We start from the raw sequence: 26,579 nt of genomic DNA, 5'->3' as shown, positions 1-26,579 counted from the left end.
TTGAAAAAATAATGTTCAACATCTCAAATTTGGTGGATGAAATAAATTTATAGGTTCAAAAGTCTACAAATTCTAGGCATGCAGGTACTTTTAAAAGACCATATATACAAACTGCTAAAACTCAAAGATAGCAAAAATCTTCAAGCAGTAAAACATTGATTTCTCTTCTAAACAATGGAGGTCAGGAGACAATAGAACAGCAGTAAATTACCTATTAACCTGGAATTCTACATCCAGTAAAGACACTGTCCAAGAAGAAAAATACTCTGTAATAAATAACCCTGAGACAAGTCATTAGGAACAGACCTGCTGCCCAGGGACATTCCCTGAGCTGTGGGAAGATGGTTCCACATGAACACTGAGACTCGGGAAAGAATAGATGATAGCAAATAGTAAATACAGAAGGCTGGTTTCCCCTCTTGAAAGTGGTGATTTACAGCAAAAATGTAACATTTGACAATGAATGAGGTTTATAATATACACATAGAACTATTTAAGGGAAGTAATACAATATTAACTCAGAGTGGACACAAAGTTAGGGATGTATATTGCAATAACCCCTAAAGCAAACACATTCATATGCATACACATACGTACAAAACAGTGTAGCTATAGCTATAAAGCTAATGAAAATTACACTTTCATCCAAACAGGTGTGCAGGCCATAATCTTTTAAAGGTAAAAAAGAGAATTGTGTGAAAGAATGACTATGGCCTGGGGAAATTTATCAAATGTTCTCTTCACCTCTCACACCAAACAGAGCATGGTGACAGAGCGGTGGCCAGTGCAAAAATAGCAAAGGGTGAAAACATCATAACATGAAGAGACAGGAATTTGCACTGTGACTCTCAATTTGCAGTGGGAATGAAGATGGTATGGATAACATAGTCTAAAGTCAATCCAGTGTGTCCCATCTGAACAAGGCTGACAAGAAATACAGGTGCTCAGGTCCCCAAGACCAGGCTCAAACCCCAAGTCACTAGGAGCATTTACAGGAGTCAGGAAAACTGTCTGCTTCTGCTGTAGTTTATTACAGTAGAAAAATCTGTTACACATTAAAATACATGCAGAAAAAATGTTCATGGGGTGAAGTCAAGGAGAAACCCCATTGGAAGTTCAATGTGGGGCTTATGGTAAATACGTCTCTATGGTTGGAAGGACTAGCGTATGACCAGCTAGCTAGAGTCAGTCAAACAAGCAGCTATGCAACTCTCTACTTCCCCTATTTAGTGACACTGGGTACCGAGTGTGGGGAAGCATCCATACTTGATAACACTTTGTGTATATTGCTGAGCATCAGAGCTGGGATAATTAGATTTCTCTGGTGATTCCACTATAGGCATCAATGTTTCATCCAGTTTTACAATCTTTGTGTTTTAATAGGGACATTGTTCCAATTAATCTGTTATGACTAATATATTTGTTGTCTCTACTATTAATTCTTTTACTTATTCAATGAGTGTTTAAAGTTATTTTTTCTCTTTTACATTACCTATTTTTTTCTGATACAGCATTTTGGGCTATTTTATTTACTTCGTACTAACTGTTATCTGTAAACAATTTCATTGTGCTGTCAGTGGGTACCAAATATTATGAGTATTGTAATATTAACTAATAATATTTTTACCAAAAAGACAGACCAGTGTGGCAGGTTAAGAGACAGGGTGGGGACAAAAAGGAGACAAACACCAAAATGGTAGGCTTAAATCCATCCACAGCAAAAGCTGTGCTAAACGCTAGCAACAGCTGCAGTATTCAGAACAGCAGCCCCAAGACACGCAGTCCAGTTAACTAACCTCAAAGACTAAAGCTTCCATTTCAGTCCCACGGGCTCAATGATTACATACAGCTGATCGCTGCCACGATGCCCAGCACATCCATGGGGTTTTGCCACTGTGGGAGGAAGTTCTAACTACAGGGAGAACTTAAAAGACAGACAAAATTATGGTAGGTCTATAGTATCTGTAAGAGAAACACAGTGCTTTTTTCTGGGTGTTTGAGACAAGCACTCATGCAACCAAGGCTGGCCTATTAACTCACGGTCCCACTGCCGCAGCCTCTGGAGCCCAATTCCATAAAAGAACCTGGAAATGGGAAGCTTGAAAATCCACTGCCATCACTGACAAAATCAACTTTACCATCAGCAGTGTCTTAATTTCTTTCCTGTTGCTGTGACTTAAAGAGAAGGAGAAGGAGAAGAAGGAGAAGGAGAAAGAGAAAGAGCAATAGCCTGACAAAGTGCCATAAAGGAAATAGGGCTTATTCTGTCTCATAGTTCAAGGCACAGTCTATCTCAGCAGAGACGTCAAGATGGTGGGAGCTTAAAGCAGCTGCTCCCATTGCATCCAATGTCAAGAGAACAATGAGCACATGCGTGATGTGTATGCCCCTCTCCCCATTACACCATCCAGGATCCTCTGTTCAGATGACATTTCTGCTCACAATTAATCTGGGTCTTCCTGTATCAAGTAACATAACCTAGATAATCCCTCAGAGGTGTACTCAAAGTCCTGCTTCCAAGCTGATTTAAGATTTTGTTAAATTCCCATCACAAGTGGTAATCAGCTGATCTCTTTCAAGCCTTCATGTCAGTTCTTCTCTGAGGATTATGACAACACATATGTGCCTGTATTCACACACACACACACACACACACACACACACACACACACACTTTTGCACAGACGCGCATGCATATACAATTTAACAACAACTAAAAATAGTGAGATCCAGAGTTTAGAAGCTAGAAGGTTGTATTTTGCCTAAGCAAATTACCACACAAATGTAAGAAGACAGTTTCAAAAATCAAATGATTCCATAACAGATTTGTAAAGACGATCAAAACTCAGCAGGCTGCATGTGCTGCCACTCTAAAAATGGTTTCCTGGGCAGCCCTTGTAGCTTGTGAGCATGAGTGTACCCTATAGCTTTTGATACTCTAGTAAGGACTGATAATATCCATTTCTTTTCAAATCAGGCATTTTTCCAGTCTAGTGGTGTTCAGCAGCCAGTCAGCAGTCGGCAAGGTGCCCCTGCTGCAGGTGGTTCTGTTGAGAATCCTAGAGCACAAATGCCTTGAAACTTTTCATAAGCCTAAGTAGACTGACATCAAAAGTGAGCTCTTCCCTTTCAGCAAGGCATATGAAAGGGTAAGCCTGGCTGAGAGCGCTGCATCGCCGGACTCATTTTGGATAATGGGAAGAAATGAGGCAAGTGTAATGTTTGTTTCCTCCGTCCACAGAATTCCATTTAGATGTGTGATAGAGAAATAACCTGTAAATGCCCGTGAACTTCAAAAGTTCACAAAATCTATCTCAGTCAGTATTCTCTTGCTGTGGAGAGACACCATGACCATGACAACTCTTATAAAGGAAAACATTTAATTGGGGCTTGCTTACAGTCCAGAGGTTTAGTGCAGTATCGTCATGGCAGGCAGCATGGTGGCAGACATGGAGCTGGAGGGGTAGGTGAGAGTTTTACATCTGGATCCACAGGCAGCAGGGAGAGAGAGAGACGCTGGGCCTGACTTGGGCCCTTGAAACCTCATAGCCCACCTGCAGTGGCACACTTCCTCCAACGAGGCCACACACACCAACAAGACCCCAGCTCCTAGTCCTCGTAAGCAGTGCCAGTCCCTGATGACTAAGCATTCAAATAGATGAGCCTGTGGGAGCCGTTCTTATTCAAACCGCCACACCTCCTACTTCTATAACTTAGTTAAAAGAGTCAGCTAGCGTATTCGAAAACTTACAGGAATAATGTGCTGGTATGCTTGGGGCTGTTGTAATGGCTGTCTCACAATCTAGATGTTTTAATCAACAGGAATTCATTCATTCGCAGGCTCAAGACTACAAGGTAAGAGTCAAGGTAGAGCAGTGTTGGTTCCCCAAGGGATGAATCCATTCCAGGCCTTCTACACCTGTACCTGTCTGTTTTATCACTGTGTTACTTTGCTTTGTCTTCCTCTATGCATGTCTCTGTCCAAGTCTCCTCTTTCATCGGGACAGCAATAGCAGAGTTAAATCTCACCCTGATGATTTTATTTTAAGATGGTGAACTCAGTGAAGACCCTACCTCCATATATGGTCACACTCTGAGAATCTGGTGTAATAGTCACAGATATGAGCCCCCAGGTTCCTGCTGAAATATCAAGGCTCTTGTGTCCCAAGGCAAAGGATCACATGGAGGACACATAGTTAGAAATAGGAATAGACAGTTTATTTAGAAAGGGAAATCCCTGTTGAAAATGGGAATAGGCATATAGACCGTGAGGCCAATACCCTCTACAGGACACTTACAGAGTCCCACCCTCTCCCATCTTTTTATAGTGTGGCTTTTTCCCATGCATGCTCTGTAGGTTACATGAAGTCCCAGGTGGAGAATGACTTTCAGTTTTCTCTGTAAACTGACCTTAGGATGTGCTAGGTGAATGAGGTGCCAGGTAGGGAAAGATCTTCAGTGTTTCCCTGTAAACTGGCCTTTTTTCTTTTTCATATGTCAATCATTTTTATAGTGCTATCTATAGCTATCTATATAAATATACAACATGTATATAACCTTGTTTTTGAAGAACCTCATACGCAATGTAGTGCTCATGTGTAAATCTTGGTGCAGGGTGAAGCAGGATTGAGACTTGAAGACTTTGTTAGCCTGGATTTACATCCTGAGACCCTGCCTCCAATTAAGTAATTCACTCTTCTGTTTATGGGGGTGAATATAATTCAACCATAACAAATAAGTTTTAAACTTCTGCAACCCTGGCTGGGGATGAAGTGTTCTAAATCTGTGTCAATACTTGCTGTTGTTATCTTGCTATTACAGCCTTCCTGATGAGTGAGAACTGCTGTCTTGCCATGGTGTGGATACATTCTCATAGTAACCAGTGATACTGAGAGTAATACTGTGCGTCTTGGCCCTAGCCATCTGTATAGCTTGTTTAAAATTTTAAATTATTTTATTAGTATGGGTGTTTTGTTGGTGTGTATGTCTACACCTCATTGGCACATGGTGCCCATGGAGGCCAGAAGAGGGTGTGTGATGCCCAGAACTGGAGTTATAGACAGCTGTGAACTACTATGTGGATGCTTCAAAGTGAACCCCGGTCCTCTGGAAAAGCAGTCAGTGTTCTTAACTGCTGAGACCTCTCTCCGACCCTGCTGTATATCTTCTTGAGGAAATGATTATTCTGATCATTTTCCCAGTTGAAATTGGATTGCTTGCTTTTATATTTTAGTTATTTCTATATCTAGACACATGTGTTCATTGATCAACTGCATTTTTTCCATCATGAAAGGATGTTAGAGTCAGCTAGTGCATTTCTGCAATTACTAAAGTGATGGTATAATTTTGTTCCTTTTGTCATTAATATGATTACATTGATTTTAAATATGTCTTAGTTACATTTCTGGTACACAGATATACATGCAAGCAAACTATTTTTACATTAAGTAGAAACAAATACTTTAAAAATTGCAGCAATAGTATCAGATTACTCAGCTCTAAACATGAAGTTGAATGGGTAAGGAGGTGGGGTTGGATCTGGGAGGAGTGGAGGGTGAATATCAGCAAGAATTTCATACATCATATGAAATTAACAAATATTACAACACACACACACACACACACACACACACACACACACACACATCTGTGCTCCTCAACTGGCTAATTGGCAAACTATAGCTACTAGCCAGATCCTCATACCTCTCTGACAGAAGAAGCCCACTAGCTTCTGTATACTGAGAAGAAAAGGAGAGAGCTAAATTGGTTTACATTTCTAGAATGCTGAGCAAAAGTTGAGAAAATACTGGCATTGGGCAAGTCCTGTCAAGAAAGCTGCTTGAAGATTGCCAGGAGGAAGGTGGAGCTATAAGCTTGCCAGAGTCAGGATGAGGGATGGATCCTTGGACCTTAGCGGGGATGCTATTTGTGATTGAGTTTTAGCAGGTAAGAGAATCTCCTCCCTTCACCCACCTCAAGCTGAATTAAAAGAACACAAAACTTAGATTGTAAGGGCTACTGTACTCCACCAAGCTTTCCCTCCACTCCTAGAGCAAGAAGCCACTGTACATCAGCTACAGGAGATGAAGTAAAACCCAGAGACGGAGGGAGGGGGGAGGGCAGGGGCAAAGCGGGGAACCATCACCCACACCTGCCTAAGGGGCGAGGGGTTTTAGCTCTGACTTAGTACTAGATATTCTAATTATTAAACTGACAGAAAGTGTTTGACCCAAGGCAAAACAAGAAGCTATGGGGCTTGTGCAAGTTTTCACTAACTCTACTAAGTAAAAGGTAAAGGAGTGGAAGGGACGCAGGTGAAATTACTCATCACAAGTTATAATTCATGTTGGTCCACACACTGGAACAACATGGAAATTGTTTAGAATAGTATCTGAGACTTGATTTGTGCTAAATAAACATTAGCCACCTATTATCTGTCTACTGTCTTGCATAATGACATGCACACAGTTAAAACCTGTGAAAGTTATTCAAAGCAAGATGGGTGGGATATTGAATGGATCTCTAAGATCTAGAGCAAAAACCAATGTGCCCAAACTCTTTTGAATCTCTCTCTTTCCTAAATTGTGTGATTGTGCAGCTTGTTAAACATGGAAAGGTAAACATTTAAATCTCTTGTGCGGGCTCTCTGACTCTTCCGTTCACTTCGCTCTCTCTTCCTCTCCTCTTGCATGTGATCACGCTCATTCCTGACCATCACAACAGCCACAAGGAAAGCCCTTAAAGAAGCTTCAAATCGCTCAGAGAATCAAGGAAAACCATTTCTTTTATTGGGTTTTAGTTTCAAAAGTAGTTTATTCATTAGTTGGGCGGTGGTGTTGCACACCTTTAATTCCAACACTGGGGAGGCAAAGGCAGACAGATTTATCTGAGTTTGAGGCGAGCCTGGTCTACAAAACTACACAGAGAAACCCTGACTCAAAAACAACAAAACAATACAAAACAAAAATAGTTTATCCATTCATAAAGCAGAAATGCCATTTTTCAAGGGTCTGAGTTAGAGAAAATAAGTTGCTCATAGAGTATTCTAGACTGTAGAACACCTTCTCAGATTCCCTTAGCTCCTATAGACCCTTAGGCCTTACACATATGCTCGGGAGGTGGACATAGTAAGGAAAAAAGAGCTAAGGGAACAAACCACAGAAATCCTTACCCACAATGCATCGTGACTAAGTTGACACTCTTTGGTTGTGAGCCTAGCCTTTAATGGCTGAGCCATCTCTCTAGCCCAAGTTGATGCTCTTTGAATCCAGTGTGTGTGTGTGTGTGTGTGTGTGTGTGTGTGTGTGTGTGTGTGTGTGTGTGTGCTTAGACATTCTGTGCACCCATGTCCATTATCTTTTAGCAAGCAGCTCTTCTTGTATTTTGTTGTATTTAAACTTAAAGAAATTTCTTGTTTTCAAGATTTCTTCATGTGTTTTATTCCAGAGTGCCTTCCAGAGAAGGCAACAATCACTAACATGCTTCCCTGTCAAAAAGACACAACCTCTTCTACCTTCTAAATTCTTTCAAAGGCAGCAGGTTAGGCCAACCATGAAGGTTTGTTTTGTTTGAGGATGTATTTGTTTTGTCTTTTTATCATCCATAGTCATAAATTTTCTTGATTTATAGGTCATTTTTTAAGGTTGTTCAAAACTCTGAGGTGATTCTACTGTTCAACAGTCTGCTATCCAAAAAAGGGTTAGTCAATCCTATATTAGCTCTTTGTTAAACTTCAGCAGTATGATAGAATCTAGAATGAGGAAATACACTGAAAATGACAGTCTGCAACATTACTAAAATGTCACAAAAATGGAGCTGACCTCACTTTTTCACTGTTCAAGACTAGTTAGCTTATCAGCGACAGATTCAATGATACATATCCCTAATTCTTACTAAACACAATTTTACTTAGGAAAACCCCCAAAAACACTGATGTAATGAATTCAAGTGGTGAGACACACATGTTGCCACCAAGGCAACAAAGCACAGCTAAAGATTACCTTATGAATTAAAACTGCCTTTTGAATATACTCAAAAAGTTGACAACTTAGTAAATCTGCTAATTATAAAAAATAGTGTGTAAGTACACATGTACATACAAAATAAATGTAAAATCTTTAAACAGTTCTTTTTTCTTGATAAAATGATAGAAGATTCACAAAAAAATTCCTTAGTCATGGGGCTGGTGAGATAGCTCAACCGGTACAGGTGTTTATTTAGCAATCATGGTGACCTGAGTTCAACCCTGGAACCCACATAAAGGTGGAAGATTCACAAAGTTATCTCTGACATATGTACACCACTGGATATGCCCCCATTGTATGTGGGGGGGGTGTCAGCACATAACATGTATTGATGGGTCCCAGCCATTGCACTTGGGTCTCAGGCATGGCAGTAAGCAAATCTACTTCCTGAGCCATCTCACTGTTGCCAAACAGAAATGCTTTAAAGAATTATTCATACCATTAAGATGAACTCTGTTTCTAGTAAGTATAACTTTCAACAAAAAGTATTATTATTTATTTCTAACTAAGAGGAAAGCATGTTTGTTGTGAGAATATTGTAAACTAAAACACACACACACACAAAGGAAAACTTACAGCTTCCATGTCATCCTATTAATATATTTCTATACAAAATAAATTCCTGTTTTTGCATTGCTATATTGCATATGTTGCTGTGTACTTACTTTCCTTAACTTAATGTGAATGATTTTCCATTATTTTACTGTATATGCTTTGTATGCTTTGTATTCCAGAATTTAATCTTCTACTATGTAATGAATTACAACTTCCTCTTTTTATTGTTTCAAACAGAACCAGATAAATATCCTTACACACACATCTCTCTGAATATTCCTCCTTGTTTCTTTAAAATAAATTCGAATATTGAAAATACTAGGTTAAAGGGCAGCGGTGGTACACACCTTTAACCGCAGCACATGGGCAAATCTCTGTGAGCTTGAAGCCAGCCTGGTCTACACAGCAAGTTTTAGGACAGCCAGGGCTACACAGAGAAATCCTGACTGGAAAAAAAAATCAAAATATGTGGACAAATATGAATTATAATGTTTAAAAAGGTACTTGGTTAAATAAAGAGATGAATATTTCCAATGGTTATGGTCAAACATGTAATGCAGCATGGTTTCTTTGCAATCTCCTATTTCTAAGAACAGTCACCTGGTTGGAACAATATGGTTTCCCCATGAAGAAGAGCCCAAGATTGATTCCTAAGTTCCTATTAAGTCTACCAAATCCTAGTGTGAACTATTTATGCTGTCACCTTCCTAACACAGGAGTCTGAGCACAGCTCTGTCTTGCATGTCAGCCTCTTCTGCATGCCCTCTACTTGCTCCCTCCCCTGCAGTCAGGGCTGAATGACACCGGACAAAAAGAGACCAGACAGATCAGGACCCAAGGAGCTACCAGCATTTCCACATGCTTCTCTACTGTTTGGCACATATGGTCCCCCAACACACTTGTAAAATATCTCAGTCTAAACATGAAAGATGAGGTATCGCTAAGGATTACCTAAATACATTCAAGAAAAATGAAAGACGATCAAGCAACACTTCTTTGGCTGCCAGGTTCCAGTTTCAATTTTGGTTTCTGAGTTCCCACTGAAACCAAGAGAGGATACTGCAAAAGAGATGAATCATTCATAATTGTGAAGGATGATCTGAAGTTAACACCCTCTCTGACCTTGGGTAATGATTACTATTTTTGATGCTGTGACAGAGGCAGCTTTGTGGGTGAGAGGTTAGTTTGGACTTGCAGTTTTGAGGGTTCAGGATAGCCTGAAGGGAAGGCATGGGTGCTGCAGCACCTCTACCCATGGTGAAGAAAATGTGAGCCTGACTTCTTCACATCTTAGCCAATCAAGAGAACAAGCCAGAAACAGACCGGACTATAACTCTGAAAGGCCCTCCTGCTAATGGCCTCCATCTGACAGTTCTGCATCACATCCCAAAGGTTCCACAACCTCCAAAAGCAATGCCACAAGCCAGACAACAAATATGCAAATACAGGATGCTGTGAAGACAGTCCACACTGAAACCACAGTAGGCAATACTGAGATAGACTCTTAGTAAGAAAAAAATAAGGTTTTAGCAACAATCTTTCTAGATACCTATTCTATTGCAGTTAAATAAGGATCAGGATAAACAAATAGGCCAAACAGATGTTTATTCAGGGAGAGATAACTTACAACCTAGACAGATGAACACCAGCAAGTTCCACCGATGCTCTCCTCTCCGCGACCCATCAGCAAGAGAGTGGTCCCTGGCTCCTCCTCAGACCTCCTTCCACAGGTCACTTCTACCCCTCACTCCACCCACCAATGGGTGTGGTCAGTGCCACAGAAGGAGACAAAGTGAATATCCCACTACACTACTCAAGTCACAGAAATGCCCTTTCAAGCCCAGATAATCACCTCTATCATGAACACTCATCCATGGGCCATAAAAACAAAGTTTTCTCTAAGACACTAAAACATAACTCATTTTCACTGACTCTATCATTAAAAGGACAGAGAGTGGCAATGAAAGTAAGGTCCTAGTCATCAGTTCAATCATGAACAGATTAAAAAGTAGAATCTTTGCTGCGATATAAATCTGCTTTTAAATCACCCACATTTTGCCTTACTATTTATAAGTATCTTTTCTGCTTATGAGTGATAATGTGTTTTGACTACACAAAGAAGACAGTTGTTCTGGGAAGTTAACACACAAACAACATTTGGAAAGCACATGTAACACCTTCCACTTTTGTCAAAGAGGACTAAGTAGTATGTACTAACTCTCCTTCAAGGGACAAATAAAAGGATATGAACAACATGATAAAGATGGTTTTTAAAAATTAAAGGGCTAATGATTAAATGAAGAATGACTTGGCCAATGTTAAAGAGAATCCAGACTTGGTGGCATACACTAGTAACTGTAGCACTGAGGAGGGTGAAGAGGGGCCAGCCTGGGCTAAACGGTGTAAGCCTGCCTCAAAACAAATGAAAGAATCAGCTTATCTGGATGCACACACCTGTGTTCCCAGTCTGACCCACCTAAGCCCACCGGGAAGTACCATAGAGAGAGGGAGAGACCTCACCAACACCTACCGGGAGAAGCTATGAAAGACGGCAATACAAGAAAACACCTAACAACAGAAAGACAAGCATGACACCACCAGAATCTAGGGAATCTACACCAACTAGACCGGAACACAACAAAGCAGATGAAGTAGAAGAGAATGACTTAAAAATTATCTTCATAAAAATGATAGAGGCCCTCAAAGAAGATGTGAGAAAATCCCTTAAAGAAATGGAAGAAAAAACAAACAAAAAAGTGGAAGAAATGAACAAATTTCTTAAAGAAAGTAAGAAAGTACAGAAAGCCAAGAAAAAACAATTAAACAGATGAAGGAAATGGTTCAAGACTTGAAAACTGAAATAGAGAAAATAAAGACAACACAAACCAAAGGAATGCTGGAAATAGAAACACTGGGCAAACAATCGGAAGCTACAGACGCAATCATAACCAACAGAATTCAAGAGATGGAAGAGAGAATCTCAGGTGTGGAAGATAAACTAGAGGAAATAGATTCATTGACCAAAGAAAATCATAAATCCAACAAATCCTTAACACAAAGCATCCAGGAAATGTGAGACACTGTGAAAAGGCCAAACCTAAGAATAATAGGCATAGACGAAGGTGAGGAAGCCCAGCTCAAAGGTGCTGAAAACATATACAACAAAATAATTGAGGAAAACTTTCCCAATCTGAAGAAGAGCATGCCCATGAAAATACAAAAAGCATTCTGAACACCAAATAGACTGGAGCAAAGAAAAAAGACCCCTCAACATATGATAATCAAAACACCTAACATACAGAATAAAGAAAGAATATTAAGAGCAGTGAAGGAAAAATGACAGGTAACATATAAAGGCAGACCTATCAAAATTACACCTGACTTCTCCATGGAAACACTCAAGGCCAGAAGGTCCTAGATAGATGTTCTACAAGTACTAAGAGTTCACGGATGCCAGCCCAGGCTACTATACCCAGCAAAACTCTTAATCACTATAGATGGAGAAAACAAGATATTTAATGACAAAGCCAGATTTTCACAATATATATCTACAAATCCAGCCCTACAGAAAGTCTTAGAAGGAAAACTCCAACCCAAGGATGTTAACTATGCTCACAAAGATGTAGGCAACAGATAATCCTACTTCATCAGAAACCAAGGGTAAAGCAGGACAATACCACTGCCAATAACAAATCGAAAACAAACAAGCATTACCAATCAATGGTTCTTACTCTTCCTCAAAATTAATGGTCTTAATTCGCCTATAAAAAGACACAGACTAGCAGAATGGATACGAAGACAGAATCCATCCTTCTGCTGCATACAAGAAACACATCTAAGCTTCAAAGAAAGATAGACATTACCTCAGGGTAAAAGGTTGGTAAAAGATCTTCCAATCAAATGGACCCAAGAAGCAAGCAGGTGTGGTTATCCTACTATCTAACAAGTTAGACTTCAAACAAAAATAAATCAAAAGAGATGAAGATGGTCATTTCATATTCATCGCAGGAGAAATCCATCAACACAAAGTCTCAATTCTGAACATCTATGCCCCAAATACAAAGGCACCCACATTTGTAAAAGAAACGCTACTAAAACTCAAAGCTCACATAAAATCTCACACACTTATAGTGGGAAACTTCAACATGCCACTTTCACCACTAGACAGGACCACCAAGCAGAAACTCAACAAAGAAACAAAAGAACTAACAGAAGTTATGTCTCATCTTCTCTGCTCCACATGGAACCTTCTCTAAAATTGACTGCATACTAAGTGGCATAACAAACCTCAACAGATACAAGAGAATAGGAATAGTCCCCTGTATCTTATCATACCACCATGCTTTAAAACTGGAATTCAACAACACAAATCGCAGAAAACCCACAAACTCATGGAAACTGAACAATGTGCAATTGCACCACACCTGGGTCAAAGAAGAAATTAAGGACTTCCTAAAATTCAGTGAGAATGAGGACACAACATACCTGAATTTATGGGACACCTTGAAAGCAGTGTTACGAGGGAAGTCCATTGCACTAAGTGCCCATATGAAGAAAACAGAGGATAGTTGTAGTGAGATATTCAACTTGTCTGCACCTGTGGCATAGACCACGCCCATTGGGGGTGGGCACAGGGCGGGATGTGACCTGGGGTAACTATGGTTGAGGAGGGGGCTTGGAGAGCTCTCTTGCTTGCAGCACAGGGACAGGAGCACATCTGGAGGTGTCCTTGAGACCAGGAACCTGCTGGTGTTTATCTGTCTGTGTTGTGAGTCATTTCTCCCTGAATAAACATCTATTCGGCCTATTTGTTTCTCCTGATCCTTATTAAACATCAATAGATAGTCACATAAGAGAATTACCAGCACAACTGAAAGCCTTAGAACAAGAAGAAGCTGGGGCTGGCGCGGAGGCGGGACAAGACCAGTGGCGGGCAGAAAAACATACTCCTTACATATGGCACCTCAACATGACTAATAAGGAATTCTTCAAACCTTTCAAAGACCTACAGAATATGGCATTTAAAGTGGTTTAGGGTTTTCTTGACAATGAGGCACAACTGCTCCTGGCAACACCACTGCATCAGAAAAGAAGATGGACATCGAAGAAACACGTTATGAAGTTTACTTCCAATATGGCAAGACTAGACATTTGGACAAGATATTGCTCTTGTCTGGACTGTTTGACTTTATGCTGTATAAACTGGACATTCAGGACCCACAAGAAAGTGACTGCTGATACAAGATGGACATTGCTACAGAGTTCCTGCTTCATGGAAGACTCTGCAAGACAGTCTGCTGGACACAGACAAAAGTGACTGACAAATTGCCAATACAGATGGACAGTTTAGTTTCCTCCTTTGCTGAGGAGTATGCTAGACACACTATGGCCTACAGGCTGAAGATGGAACATTACAGAAGAACTTTGGGTGACTGACCAGGCAAATTGTCTCTGTCATTTCTAGAGTTTATATATTATCCTTCTGTGGTCTTTGATGGAGTTGAAGACAGATAGTTATGGTTATAATTTTCCTTAGTTAGGATTAAAGATAAGTTACACATAAGACTTTAGACTCACAAAGATAGGATAGATGATAGAATATTTTCTTTAAATCTTGCTAAATGTTAATGAACTAAATATGGCCCAGGGCCAGATGGCTTCAGTGCAGAATTCTACCAGAAATTCATGGAAGAACTAATACCAATACTCCTCAAATTGTTCCACACAATAGAAACAGAAGGTTCCTTACCAAACTCTTTCTACGAGGCCACAATCACCTTGGTACCCAAGCACTGACTTTAAGCTCTACTACAGAGCTATAGTTCAGAAAACAGCCTGGTATTGGCACAAAAATAGACAGGTAGACTAATGGAATCAAATAAAAAATCCTGATATTAATTCACACACCTATGAACACCTGATTTTCGATAAAACAGCTAAAAGAATACAATGGGGGAAGGAAAGCATCTCCAACAAATGGTGCTGGCACAATTGGATGATGGTGTATAGAAGACTGCAGATAGACCCATGTCTATCGCCACACACAAAACTCAAGTCCAAATGGATCGAAGACCTCAACATAAATCCAGCCACACTGAACCTCTTAGAAGAAAACCTGGGAGGTACCCTTGAACAAATCGGTATAGGAGACTGCTTCCTGAACATAACTCCAGTAGCGCAGACACTGAGATCAGCAACTAATAAATGGAACCTCCTCAAACTTAGAAGCTTCTATAAGGCAAAAGACACAGTTGACAAGACCAAGCAGCAGCCCACAGACTGGGAAAAGATTTTCACCAATCCTACATCTGACAAGGGGCTGATCTTCAAAATATACAAAGAACTCAAGAAACTAGTCAACAAAACACCAAATAATCCTATTAAAAAATGGGGTACAGAACTGAAGAAAGAATCCTCAATAGAGGAAATCAAAAAGGTTGAAAGACACTTAAGAAAGTGCTCAACATCCTTAGCTCTGAGGGAAATGCAAATCAAAACAACTTTGAGATACCATCTCACTCCTGCCAGAATGGCTAAAATTAGAAAGACCAATGACAACTTATGCTGGAGAGGATGTGGAGAAAGGGGAACACTCCTCCACTGCTGGTGGGAGTGCAAACTTGTACAGCCATTTTGGAGATCAGTATGGCGGTTCCTCAGGAAAATGGAAATTAGTTTACCACAGGACCCAGCAATCCCCCTGTTAGGCATATACCCAAATGATCCACATCCATGCAACAAACACATGTGTTCAACTATGTTCGTAGCAGCACTATTTGTAATAGCAAGAACCTGGAAGCAATCTAGATGCCCCTCACTGAAGAATGGATAAAGAATATGTGGCACATCTATACAATGGAATACTACTCTGCAAAAAAAAAAAAAACGGAATCTTGAAATTCACAGGCAAGTGGATGGTAACCAAGTACAAAAAGAGGGACATAGTATGTACTCGCTCATATATGGATTTTAGACCTAGAGCAAAGGATCACCAGCCTATAATTCACACCACCGGAGAAAGTAGGATACAAGGTGTATTCTAAGAGATTCATATAAGGTCCCTCACAGAAGGGAGAAGGGACAAGTCCTCCAAAGGGGGAAGTGAGGGCACAGTGAATGGAGAGAGAAGTAGGAGAAAGAGAGGGGGAGAAATGGAAAACACATGCAACTAGCAAGATTGAGTAGTCAGGGTAGGAGTAGAAGACGAGAGAGAGAGAGAGAGAGAGAGAGAGAGAGAGAGAGAGAGAGAGAGAGAGAGAGAGAGAGAGCATAAAAGAGGGAGCCATTATTGAAGAGAAAACTGAACCTAAAGAAAGGTCTAGAGACCTACAAGACTGCTGCCAACTAACAATTTGAGCAACCATGGAAAAGCTACCATAAATGTCCTTCCCAGATAATGAGATCAACAACTAACTTGGAGCCCTCATCTAGTACCTGTTGGAAACAGAATCAAACACCCATAATTAAACACTGAGTCGAAATAGAACCAGATGCAGATGGAGAGGACAAGACCAGGCTGCAGAAACACATAGAGACTGCTGACCTGAACAATGAGGAGCTAACGGGCCCCCCAGACTGATAGCTGGGAATCCAGCATGGGACTGACTCAGGCCCCCTGGACATGGTTCTCAGCTAGAAGGCCTGAGCAGTCTAAGGGACCTCAGACAGTGGAACCAGGATGTATTCCTGGTGCACAAAAGGACCTTTCGAACACATCCCCCATGGAGAGATACTCCCTTAACCTAGAGACAGGAGAGACATCCTAATCCATACTTCAAATGACAGATTTACATGACCCTACCTGGATGGCATTGCCCTACATGTGGAATTGGGGTGGGGGATGGGAGGGGAGGGTGGTCAGGGTGCATGTGAGGGGGTTTAGAGGGTAAGAGGGAGGGAGGGAGAGGGAACTGGGATCGACATGTAAAATAAATAAATATAAACAAAAATAAAAAATAAAAATAAAGCATGTCTTACACTACATTACCACATTCCATGTTGGCCTGAGATCCATGACAATTCTTCTGCCTTTACCTCCCAAGTAAAATAAAAGCTGGAATTACATGCTTGAACCATCACACTTGGCTTAGAAAGCATTTGGGGACTACAGAACACAATTTTGAAAAGAAAAGAAAAATTCAAGGCAATCAATACTTATATCTCTAATGGTTTTACTGTGAAAGCTGAGACCAATACATTCCATTTATCTCTACTACAGTTTGCTTTAGTCACTGGGATAGGACTGTTAACATTAGATGGATGTAAAAGGTTACAAATTACCATTTGAGCAGTTATTATCTTTTAGTAACAAAACTTGTATTAAGTTATCTACCTTGCTGTTGTGACAAAAGGAAAGGTTCATTTTGACTCACATTATGGGGTACAGTCTATCACTGTGAGGGAGTCAATTTCAGGAGCTTTAGGCAGCTGCATCTGTATCCATTACATCTGCAATCAAGAAGCAGATAAATGCCTGTGCTCAGTTTGCTTTCGGCTTTTATTCAATCTGGGACTCCAGCCCAAGGAATGTTACTGCCCACATTTAGGATGGGTTTTCCCACTCAACTAACCTAATTTAATAATCCCTCGCAGGCACGAACAATGATTTGTTTCCACGGTGGTTCCGAATCCCATCAAAGTGACTATCAATATTAACTTCCACAGAACCAGAAAGTTAAGGCTAGATATTTAAGATTATTTTCATTTTGTGTATGTGAATGTCATGGTGTTGAAGTGACACAGAGATAAGAACAGGGCATCAGATCTCTTGGAGCTGTCATCTCAAGTGGTTAGGAGCCATCTGACTAGATACCATCCTGAAGGGCCTGGCTCTCTGGTCAGGGGCTGCTGAAAGTATTGGGATTAAAGGTCTGGTCTACAAAGTGAGTTTCAGGGCAGCCTGGGATACATAGATCCCATCTCAATAAATAAACAAGTAAATAAGTAAATAAACAAACAAACAAACAAGTAGCCGGGTGTGGTAGGGTACACCTTTAATTCCTGCACTGGGGAAGCTGATCTTTGAGTTCAGGGACAGCCTGGTCTACAATATGAGTTCCAGGAATACAGAGCGAGACCCCGTGAATACAAAGCGAGACCCTGTATCAAATAAATAAATAAATAAACAAACAAACAAACAAAAGCCACGTCTTGTGATCTCCGTGCATAAAGTCTAATTTAAAGGGGATAGATACGCCCAAGAGGGAACTATCGCCAAGTTCCCCAAAACCTGATGATGGGGTTCTTCACGTTTGCACCGTCTTCAGGGCGTGTCCCTCCCACACCGTAAAACAGCAACAGCAACACATCCGGAGAGTCGAGGAATCGACCGCTCCGACAGAGCTTCCAGCCACCAGTCACCAGACAGCCCTTGCCTACCCTGACCCAGTGCTTATCTACCCAGCAGAAAGACACTTCCAGCGTGCGGGGCAGTGGCGTCAAAGACTCCGGGATCAAACCGGAAACAAGCGGAGTGGGGGGAGGGAGGAGGGACTCCTCAAACAAAAAGGCTCCCGAACGTCACAGCGGGCCTCCTGACAGCCCCAGTTTCCACGCCAGCGGAAGTCACTTCTGCAACTGGGCGGAAATCCCGGCCGGGACTTGCTTCCCAGCAGCCAATGGGCTCTGCCCACCTCTAGTGGATCTTCCTGCGGAGGCCTGTGACGTAGGGGCGGGGCGGGGCGGGGCGGGCGACGACTTCCGGGAGCCGGGGGGCGGGGCCTGGTCGTCCCAGTGGTTCGGAAGCGGGCCGGTGGAGGCAAGATGGTTTACATCTCGAATGGTAAGTGAAGGCTTTAAACCTGGGGTTCTTCTGACCTAGCCCGCCGGGTCCGGAGCGCGGGGCGGCCTCCCCCACATCAGTGGCCGGTGGCCAGGAGGAGCGGGAAGCGAGGGCGGCGGGACCCGATGGTGTATCCTACCCTGGCTGCCGCCCCGGTGGTCACCGACCCCGGAGCCCTGCAGAGGCCGCCTCACATGCAGGCGGCTTTCCCCGGTAACGACAGTGATGCTAACCCGGTGTACAGAGCTTTCGTTTGGGGCCTCTGTCACAGCATTCTCTGCGTACCATCCCATTCGTCCTTGTAACCGTCCTATTCGGATGGTATCTTACTTACTAGCCCAGTTTTGGGATGCAAACTGAGACTCAGGTTAGATTGAATAGCCCACTCAATATCACAAAGGCAGTCTATGACTTCGGTCGAACTAGGGCTGGCTCCAGGATTGCCTACCACACTGCCTCTATGATGTGTAAAATAGTAACAACAGTAACGCAGAACTAGCACGAACGTGAAAAAAATTTTTGAGACAGGGGACTCATTTTGTAGTTTTGTTTGCCCTGGGACTCAGTGTACATCAATCAGACTGGCCGCTAATTCATAGAAAACCTTCTGCCTCTGGCTTCCGAGTGCTGGAATTAAAAGGATCGCACCACCACGCCAGGTAAAACAGTTTTGATAGGTTTTCTTCCCTAAGAGCGTAGCTAGTTCTAAGCCCAAGGTTTTCCCCAAATTTGAAAGAACTTGGGGGGCAAATATCAAATTAAATAGAAAATCTGAGAAAGCCAATCCACAAGGACACTTAGAAATACTGCATGACCAGGCCACATCAGCACCACAACCTGTGTGACGTAGGTGCAAATCCTTGCTGCAATCCTAGAAGCCTGTCCTGGGTCTCTGGAGATAGGTGTGGTTTATTTGATCCACCTATGTATCTCCAGAGACTAAGATATCCAGAAGTCATTTGGCTGGGCGGGCTTTGAATTTCTTGGCTTTTCAGAATTCCACCTGCAGATTACAAAGCATTGGGATGAGTGGTGTGATGGGCATTAAAGGAAGCATCAACTTTTCAGTTTAGTTTTGCATACTTGAAGATTTTAATTTATTATTTGTGATCGAGGCTACTAGTTTTATGCATTATTAAATATATAAAGTGTAATTACTGTAGAGTGTTAAAATGTGTGTCATGTTAGGACCTTTTATTTAACAAAGTTTTTTAGTTTGACAAATGCAGCTTTATTCAAGAATATTATTACCCTCTGGAGACATGGAGTTGTATCAGATTCTGCCTTTAGAATTTAGAGGAGAATGCAATGAGCCATGGAGAATGATGGATATGCATTTAGTTCCTTAGAATCACAAAGGGATAACTGATTGATCCTTAATTTAGAACTGCAATTTGTCAGTACTTCATAGATGATTCTTAATGTCAGATGGCTCTGGAATAATTTTCCCTAGAAGCCAACAAAAGAGTTCACCACTTACCCTCTGTCTAGCCTTTTTTCTTTTCTGCCCCAGTAACAGAGTAAATACACGTGAATAACTGAAAGGAAGCTGGTAAAGGAAAGAGAAAAATAAACCCTGAAAGATGGATGGTTAAACTGTCAAAGCTCTTCCCCAGCCACAATACTCTTAACCTAATGATGTGCAAGCCTGAAACTAACTTTTATATTATAGATTCAGTTTTGTTTGAGATAAAGAAGAGTCTGTTATTTGACTCGAGAGCATAGTATTACTGAAAATACTGGATGTTTTAATAAAGAACAAGTTAACTTCTCAGTACTTGGACCATATAGGTTCTTTGTATAAGAATTTTATCAAAATAGCTCATTGTAAAGATCTGTATATTTAAATAACCTTTTGTTATTCTTTTAAATAGAGGTAGTGATTTTCTTCAAAATGCTTGAATAAGCATGTTTGTATATTCGTGTCCACAGTGGTATGATTCATATAGAAAACTGAAATGTCCTTTGACAGGTGAATGTATTGTAAATATATATAATGGAATATTGGCTAATCTCTTTAAAGGAAAGAAACTTGATAGGCTGTCTTGTGGTTAAACCCTAAATTTATGCTAGGTAAAGCCAGCTGATCATAAAAGATGGAAATAGTTTAATTCCTTTTATGAGATTCTATAGTAATTTACAGAGCCAAAAAGAGATTGGTGGTTTCCAACGGTTACAAGGAAGAAGTAATAGGAAGCCGTAGTTAACTGGGTAGAATTTGAGCTGGGGAAAACAGTAGTTTTGGAGGAAGGTGGTGGTGGATTTTGTGGATGTGTTTATACAACCATGTTATGCTACAGACACATTGTCAAAGGAATGTGCTCTAGATCTCAGAATTTTACTTCATTCATAATGCACCTTTCATGTTGACTATTTTGAAATAGTGATCAAGTAAAAACCTGAGTTTCTTGATTAAATGCAATGACAAGTTTTGGACTTGTGGCACTTACTCTATTTATTGATTTTATTCTCCCTATAGGACAAGTGTTGGACAGCCGAAATCAGTCCCCATGGAGATTGTCTTTTATAACAGATTTCTTCTGGGGAATAGCAGAATTTGTGGTTTTTTTGTAAGTATAAAAGCATTTAGTTGGTTGCATTTATACTTAAGCTGATCAAATTAAATTATATTATGATTAGTTATCTGAGAATTTCATACATGTATACAATGTATTTTGGTCATATTCATCCCCACTTTTCCTCTCCACTCCCCCACCAATGCCCCCTCCTACCTTCATTCTCTTGCTTCTCTTATTTTTGTGACCCACTACGTATATTTACTACTGGCCAAATGGGTGTAGCCCCATCCCGAGGAACATTGTCTCAGACACACCCCTAAAGAAAACTGACTCTCCCTCCCTTTAGCAATCATGAGCTGTCAACAGCGCTTCAGTTAGGAGTAGGGGCTTGTGTGCACCCCTCCACTGTTGACTGGTTTCAAAGAATTTGTGAGTGCAGCATGTCTAGGAAGCACTGCTTTGTCCCAGTTCTTCCAACCTCTGGCTCTTAGAACCTTTCCTCCCCCTTTTCCATGTTGTTCCCTGAGCTTTGGGGGGAGATTGTGTGATTTAGATGCCCACTGGTGGCTGATCATCCCTTTGACCAGCTGTGAGTCTCTGTATTAACCACAGCCCTCTGCTCGAAGAAGTGGAACACTACCTAAGTGCAGATATTTAAATAGCTTTACAAAGTAAAATGAAGGCCTCTTAATGATTCTAATGTTGAATTAGTCAGCTGTTAGAACCTGTTAGACCCTAATTCTGGGGTCCTGATGGGCCGATGGGAGAGCCCCGCAACACAAACACCAAAACCAGGAAATGCAACAAGCAAGAGGTGTTTATTGAACAAGTGCACTCAGGTGTCAGCGATCTCGGGGAAAGCTGCACACCCCTCAAAGGGTCCAGGCTCTTTTTATAGAGACAAGCCACAAATCAGCATACACTCATGGGGCACAAGGTGATTGATTACAAAGTATGATCTCATGTTTGAGAGATCACCCAGGTGTGACCTGTTCTTATTTAAGGGGTAAACCATAGAATGACTTGGAAAGTCCCCAGACTGTCCATTAGCCAGGAGTGACCCAGACAGGGCTGTTCATCTGGAATCATTTGTTACAGGGTTGGGGGCCTATTTCCTTGTTGTGGGCCAAAGCCTGTAAGAAACTTTTTTCATACTCTGGCTTTCTCTTTGCTGTACATTTAGAGCCTTCAGTTATTCCACAAAGGTTTGATGATTTAGTAACTAGCCCTATTTAACAAGGTCAGTCTAGCATATTATAACCACCAGCCCCATCACCTTAGTAACCTTTCTTGTTCTCATAATTTCTGTTCTTTCCTCCCATGTCAATGTCCATTCTTTATGATTTTCTATATTCCGCTTGCAAGAACTATTTTCTTGCCCCTTTCCCACATCCTTGTTCTGCAAACTAAAATCTTTCAAACCTTTATAGTAACCATGTCAGCTTATAGCCAGACCTATCTAGTCTACTGGCAGATTACTTTTTGGTGGTGGTGGTGGTGGTGGTTTTGGGGTTTTTTGGGGGTTTTTGTGGCTTTTGAGATCATTTGTTGCTATTATAGCCCTATGTAACTGGTTTAGTGTTACATAGAGTCTGAGTTGACCTAGAATTCATTGTAGTCTTCTGCCTTAGCCTCCTAAATGTTGAAATTATAGAAATGTGCCACCACTCCTGGGTCTGAACTCTTAATGAAGGATTAGAAGTCAACTACTTTATTAAAGTCAATAATAGAATATACAAAAATTTAAACTTTTTAGTCATTCCAAGAAGTTCTTTATTAAACAAGGGTTGTTTTTGTTTTGGCTTTTTTTTTTTTTTTTTTTTTTTTTTGCCTTTTGTCTTCTACAGGTTGCTTTTATCAAAATTACCAATCAGTTACTAACAAGTCTCATTTATCCTAAGTTTGAGTGTCCCATGGTTAGAAAGTTGTGATGAGTTGGTGTGGGATAATAGTCCCTTCCTTCATGTAGTGCTATGCTGGCTAGTTTTGTGTCAACTTGATACAAGCTAGAGTTTTCTGAAAGTTATCAATTGAGAAAATGCCTTCATAAGTAAAATCAGGCTATAGGCAAGCCTGTAGGGCATTTTCTTAATTAGTGATTGATGGGAGGATCCAGCCCACTATGGATGGTGACATCCATGGGTTCTGTGAGAAGGCAGGCTGAGCAAGCCAGTAAGCAGCATCTTTCCATGACCTGGGCTTCAGCTCCTGCCTCTAGGTTCCTGTCCTGCTTGAGTTGCTATCCTGATTTCCTTCAGTGATAGACTACTATGTAGAAGTGTAAGCCAAATAAACCCTTTCTTATCCAGTTTGCTTTTGGTCATGGTAACCCTAACTTAAGACAAGCATAATATCAGTAAATGTTTTCCTATTGCAGGGGATGGTGAGATGAGTGTCCTGTGGAAGGTGTACATCAGAGGAAGTTATCCAAGAAGGGACAGGATAAGGCCCTAACTTAAACTCACCAATGCAAAATTTAATGACTTTTACAAATTTCACCTAATCTGTATTGTTTTGCTTTGGTTAACACCCCCTTCTAAGAAATTAGAAAACTGGACTAGGTGTGGTGGCATACTCTTTTAATCCCAGCATCCAGAAAGCAGAGACAGGCAGTGTTCAAGGCCAACCTGGTCTACATAGAGTTATGGGTCAGCCAGGGCTATGCACATAGTAAGACCTTGTCTTTAGAAAAAGAAGAAAAGGGGTGGGGGAGGGTTTATTTTATTTTATTTTTTGGATATTCTGAGAAGCTTTGTGCCTCTGACTGTAATACACACACACACACACACACCTGGTGATGTCAGGTAGGCAGAGGAATTATAGGCATGGTGACTGTAAGACACTGGGGAAACAGTAAGCTAGTGGGGAGTAATGACTGTAAGGTACTGTAAAAATAGATTATGTTGAAACCTAACCAGAAGATTGAAACCGATGAGGACTCTGGTTTCCTGTTGTCTACAGGAGTTACTACTAGCAGATGAAGTAAAGGGACAGGTGGCGTTGGCATAGAACATGGCACATCCTGTTTTAGATGCATGCTAGATGTTGTCCAGCAGGAAATGTAGGCTTAGGCTTAAGCTATGTAAGTTGGGTTATTCAGATCTCAGAGATGATAATTAAAGCTATGGAAATATACTTGATAATTGTTACACAAGTGATACCTCTGTTGTTTCTGTCCCTTGTTTCAGTTTCAAAACTCTGCTTCAGCAAGATGTGAAAAAAGGAAGAGGCTACAGAAGTTCATCTAATTCCAGATTTGATGATGGAAGAGGGTATGTGTAGCCTTTCCCACTGATGTGTTTACTCCTTGTGTCTTCATTTTGTTATTTCAGATAGTTAGACTTATAGAAATTAAAAGATTAAGCCCCGCTTCACAAAATGAAAGGTTACTATAAATTAAAAGTCAAGTTGCCTCTTTATAAACAGTCAAACTGGCCAAACTATAAAGTCAAAATGGCCAACCTGAGGTTCTGGAGACTTCACCGAGCAGTCTGAGTAGCTGCTAATGCACAGTTAAGATGAAAAGCATGCTGGGCTGGGCTCAGGCTACTTAGGAGAAGCAGCTGCAGGTCACTTGCATTGTGTCTGATGGTGAGTGTTTGGGTTTCTCATTCCTGACTTAGAGTTCACTTTTCCATTGCTGTGACAAAGATGACATTGATCACAGCAGTTCGGGCAAGGAAAGCTTATTTCAGCTTTCAGGTTATAGTCCATCATCCAGAGAAGTAATCGAAGCAGAGACCATGGAGAAAGGCTGTTTTTCTTACACTTCCTTCCTCTGGCTTGCTTAGCTGTCTTTATTATACAGCCTGGGCCCACCTGTTCAGGAATGGCACCATCCATAGTGAGCTATTAGCAATTACCAATCAAAATAAATGCACCACAAAGATGCCCTGTGGGCCTGTCTGATGGAGGCAATTCCTCAGTTGAGAATCCATCTTCCCAGATGTGTCAAGTTGGCAGCCAAGATTTCTTATAACACCAATGTACATAGTGGTTGCTATTTTAAAAAGGTTGTGTTCCTTCTTTGGTTTTGTTTTTTGAGGGAGAGCTTTGCTTTGTAGCACTGTTGACCTGGTCCTGGCTATATATCCTAGGCTGACCTTGAGCCTCTGCTAATCTTCCAGACTTAGCCACCCAAGTGCTGAGATGACAGAGGCTACCATGCTCATTTTCTTATGTTTATTGCAAAGAGTATAGTATAGTGCTTAATAAAAAGCCAACTGGAATAAAGTTGGTCCACCCTTTTAATCCCAGCTCTTGGGAGCCTGAGGTAGACATAATCTGAGTTTAAAACTAGCTTGGTCTATGTAGCAAATTACAGGCTAGACAGGACTACATACTAAGACACTCTCTAAAACCAGAAAACCAGTTGAGTCTGCGTTTACCAAACAGATAATTTCTTTTCTATTAGGCCACCAGGAAACCCTCCACGAAGAATGGGTCGAATCAGTCATCTTCAAGGCCCCAGCCCTCCTCCAATGGCTGGTGGATGAGGAAGGTAACTTAAAATCTGAAATTATTTTGCAGGACTTCATTTGAGAATGTCTCCTTAGGAATATTTTGTTTAGGAAAACAGAAATTGTAGTGGTTTTTTTTTTTTTTAATGTTTATTTTTATGTTTTTGAGTGTTTTGCATGTATGTAAGTGCATTTGCATGTGTGCCTGGTACCAGAGGATGCCAGAAGAGGGCACTGAATCCCTTGCAGTTGAAGTTCTAAGATTTTGTTTTTATTTATATGTGTGTGTATCTGCATGTGTGTATGTATGCACATATGTGCAAGGGTGCCCATGGAGATCAGAAAAGAGTCAAGTCCACCTAGAGCTGGAGTTAGTTGCCAGCTGTGGTAAGCCACTTAAAATGGGTGCTGACCATCCAACTCTTGTCCTTTGCAAGAGCAGCAAGCACTCTTAACTGCCAAGCCATCTCTCTAGAAGTTGCATATTTTATACATTTTATTTAGAAAGATATATCCTAATGTGTAGTTGTTTTTTACTCTTTTGAGGGCCTGCCACCCAGCTCCCAAATTCTTTTTTATAAATGCCCATCCTTAGCTTGGCTTATTTCTTGCCAGCTTTTCTTAACTGAAATTATCCCATCTATCTTTTGCCTCTGGTCTTTTACCTTTCTTTAATTATGTATGTCTTTTCTTATTCCCTGTCTGAATGTGTGGCTGTGTGGCTGGACCCTTGAGTTCTCCTCATTCTTTTGATCCTTGATCTCTTTTTTTTCTCCTATTTATTCTCTCTACCTGCCAATCCTTTCTCCTGCTTTGCTATTGGCTGTTCAACTCTTTATTAGACCAATCAGATGTTTTAGACAGGCAAAGTAACACAGCTTCACAGAGTTAAACAAATGCAACATAAAAGAATGTATCACATCTTTGCATCATTAAACAAATGTTCCACAGCATAAACAAATGTAACACAACATTTATTCTTGAAAATTCACTTACTTTATTATAGAAATGTCAGTTGAGACATCTCCTAACCTTTCCTCTGGACTTCCTGGCTGCCAGCACCCTTCACTCCTCTTACCCCTCAAGAATTTCATGTTGAGATGACTGTGTGTGTGTGTGTGTGTGTGTGTGTGTGTGTGTGTGTGTGTGTGTGTGTACATCCCAATTTAATAAGCGTGAGCTAATTGTTTGAACTCCTTTTAGGTAAATGTCTGCTCTAAGAAGCAGACAACTAGACATA

At 41.0% G+C, this 26,579-nt stretch overlaps 1 protein-coding gene across 1 annotated transcript; it reads left to right on the top strand.

Moving 5' to 3' along the window:
* The first annotated feature begins 18,291 nt into the window (after window positions 1-18,291).
* Selenok (selenoprotein K) lies at window positions 18,292-25,375 on the top strand. The gene is made up of 4 exons (XM_051204759.1): window positions 18,292-18,360; window positions 20,840-20,930; window positions 24,068-24,151; window positions 25,294-25,375. The coding sequence occupies exons 1-4, from the start codon at window positions 18,342-18,344 to the stop codon at window positions 25,373-25,375; spliced, it is 276 nt and encodes a 91-aa protein (XP_051060716.1). The 5' UTR covers window positions 18,292-18,341.
* Window positions 25,376-26,579: the final 1,204 nt, after the last annotated feature.

This window comes from Phodopus roborovskii, unplaced genomic scaffold (genome assembly GCF_943737965.1).
Source record: "Phodopus roborovskii unplaced genomic scaffold, PHOROB, whole genome shotgun sequence".
Classification (NCBI taxonomy): Eukaryota; Metazoa; Chordata; class Mammalia; order Rodentia; family Cricetidae; genus Phodopus; species Phodopus roborovskii.
Note: the sequence above shows the minus strand (reverse complement) of the source record. Positions and strands in the feature narration are given on the sequence as shown.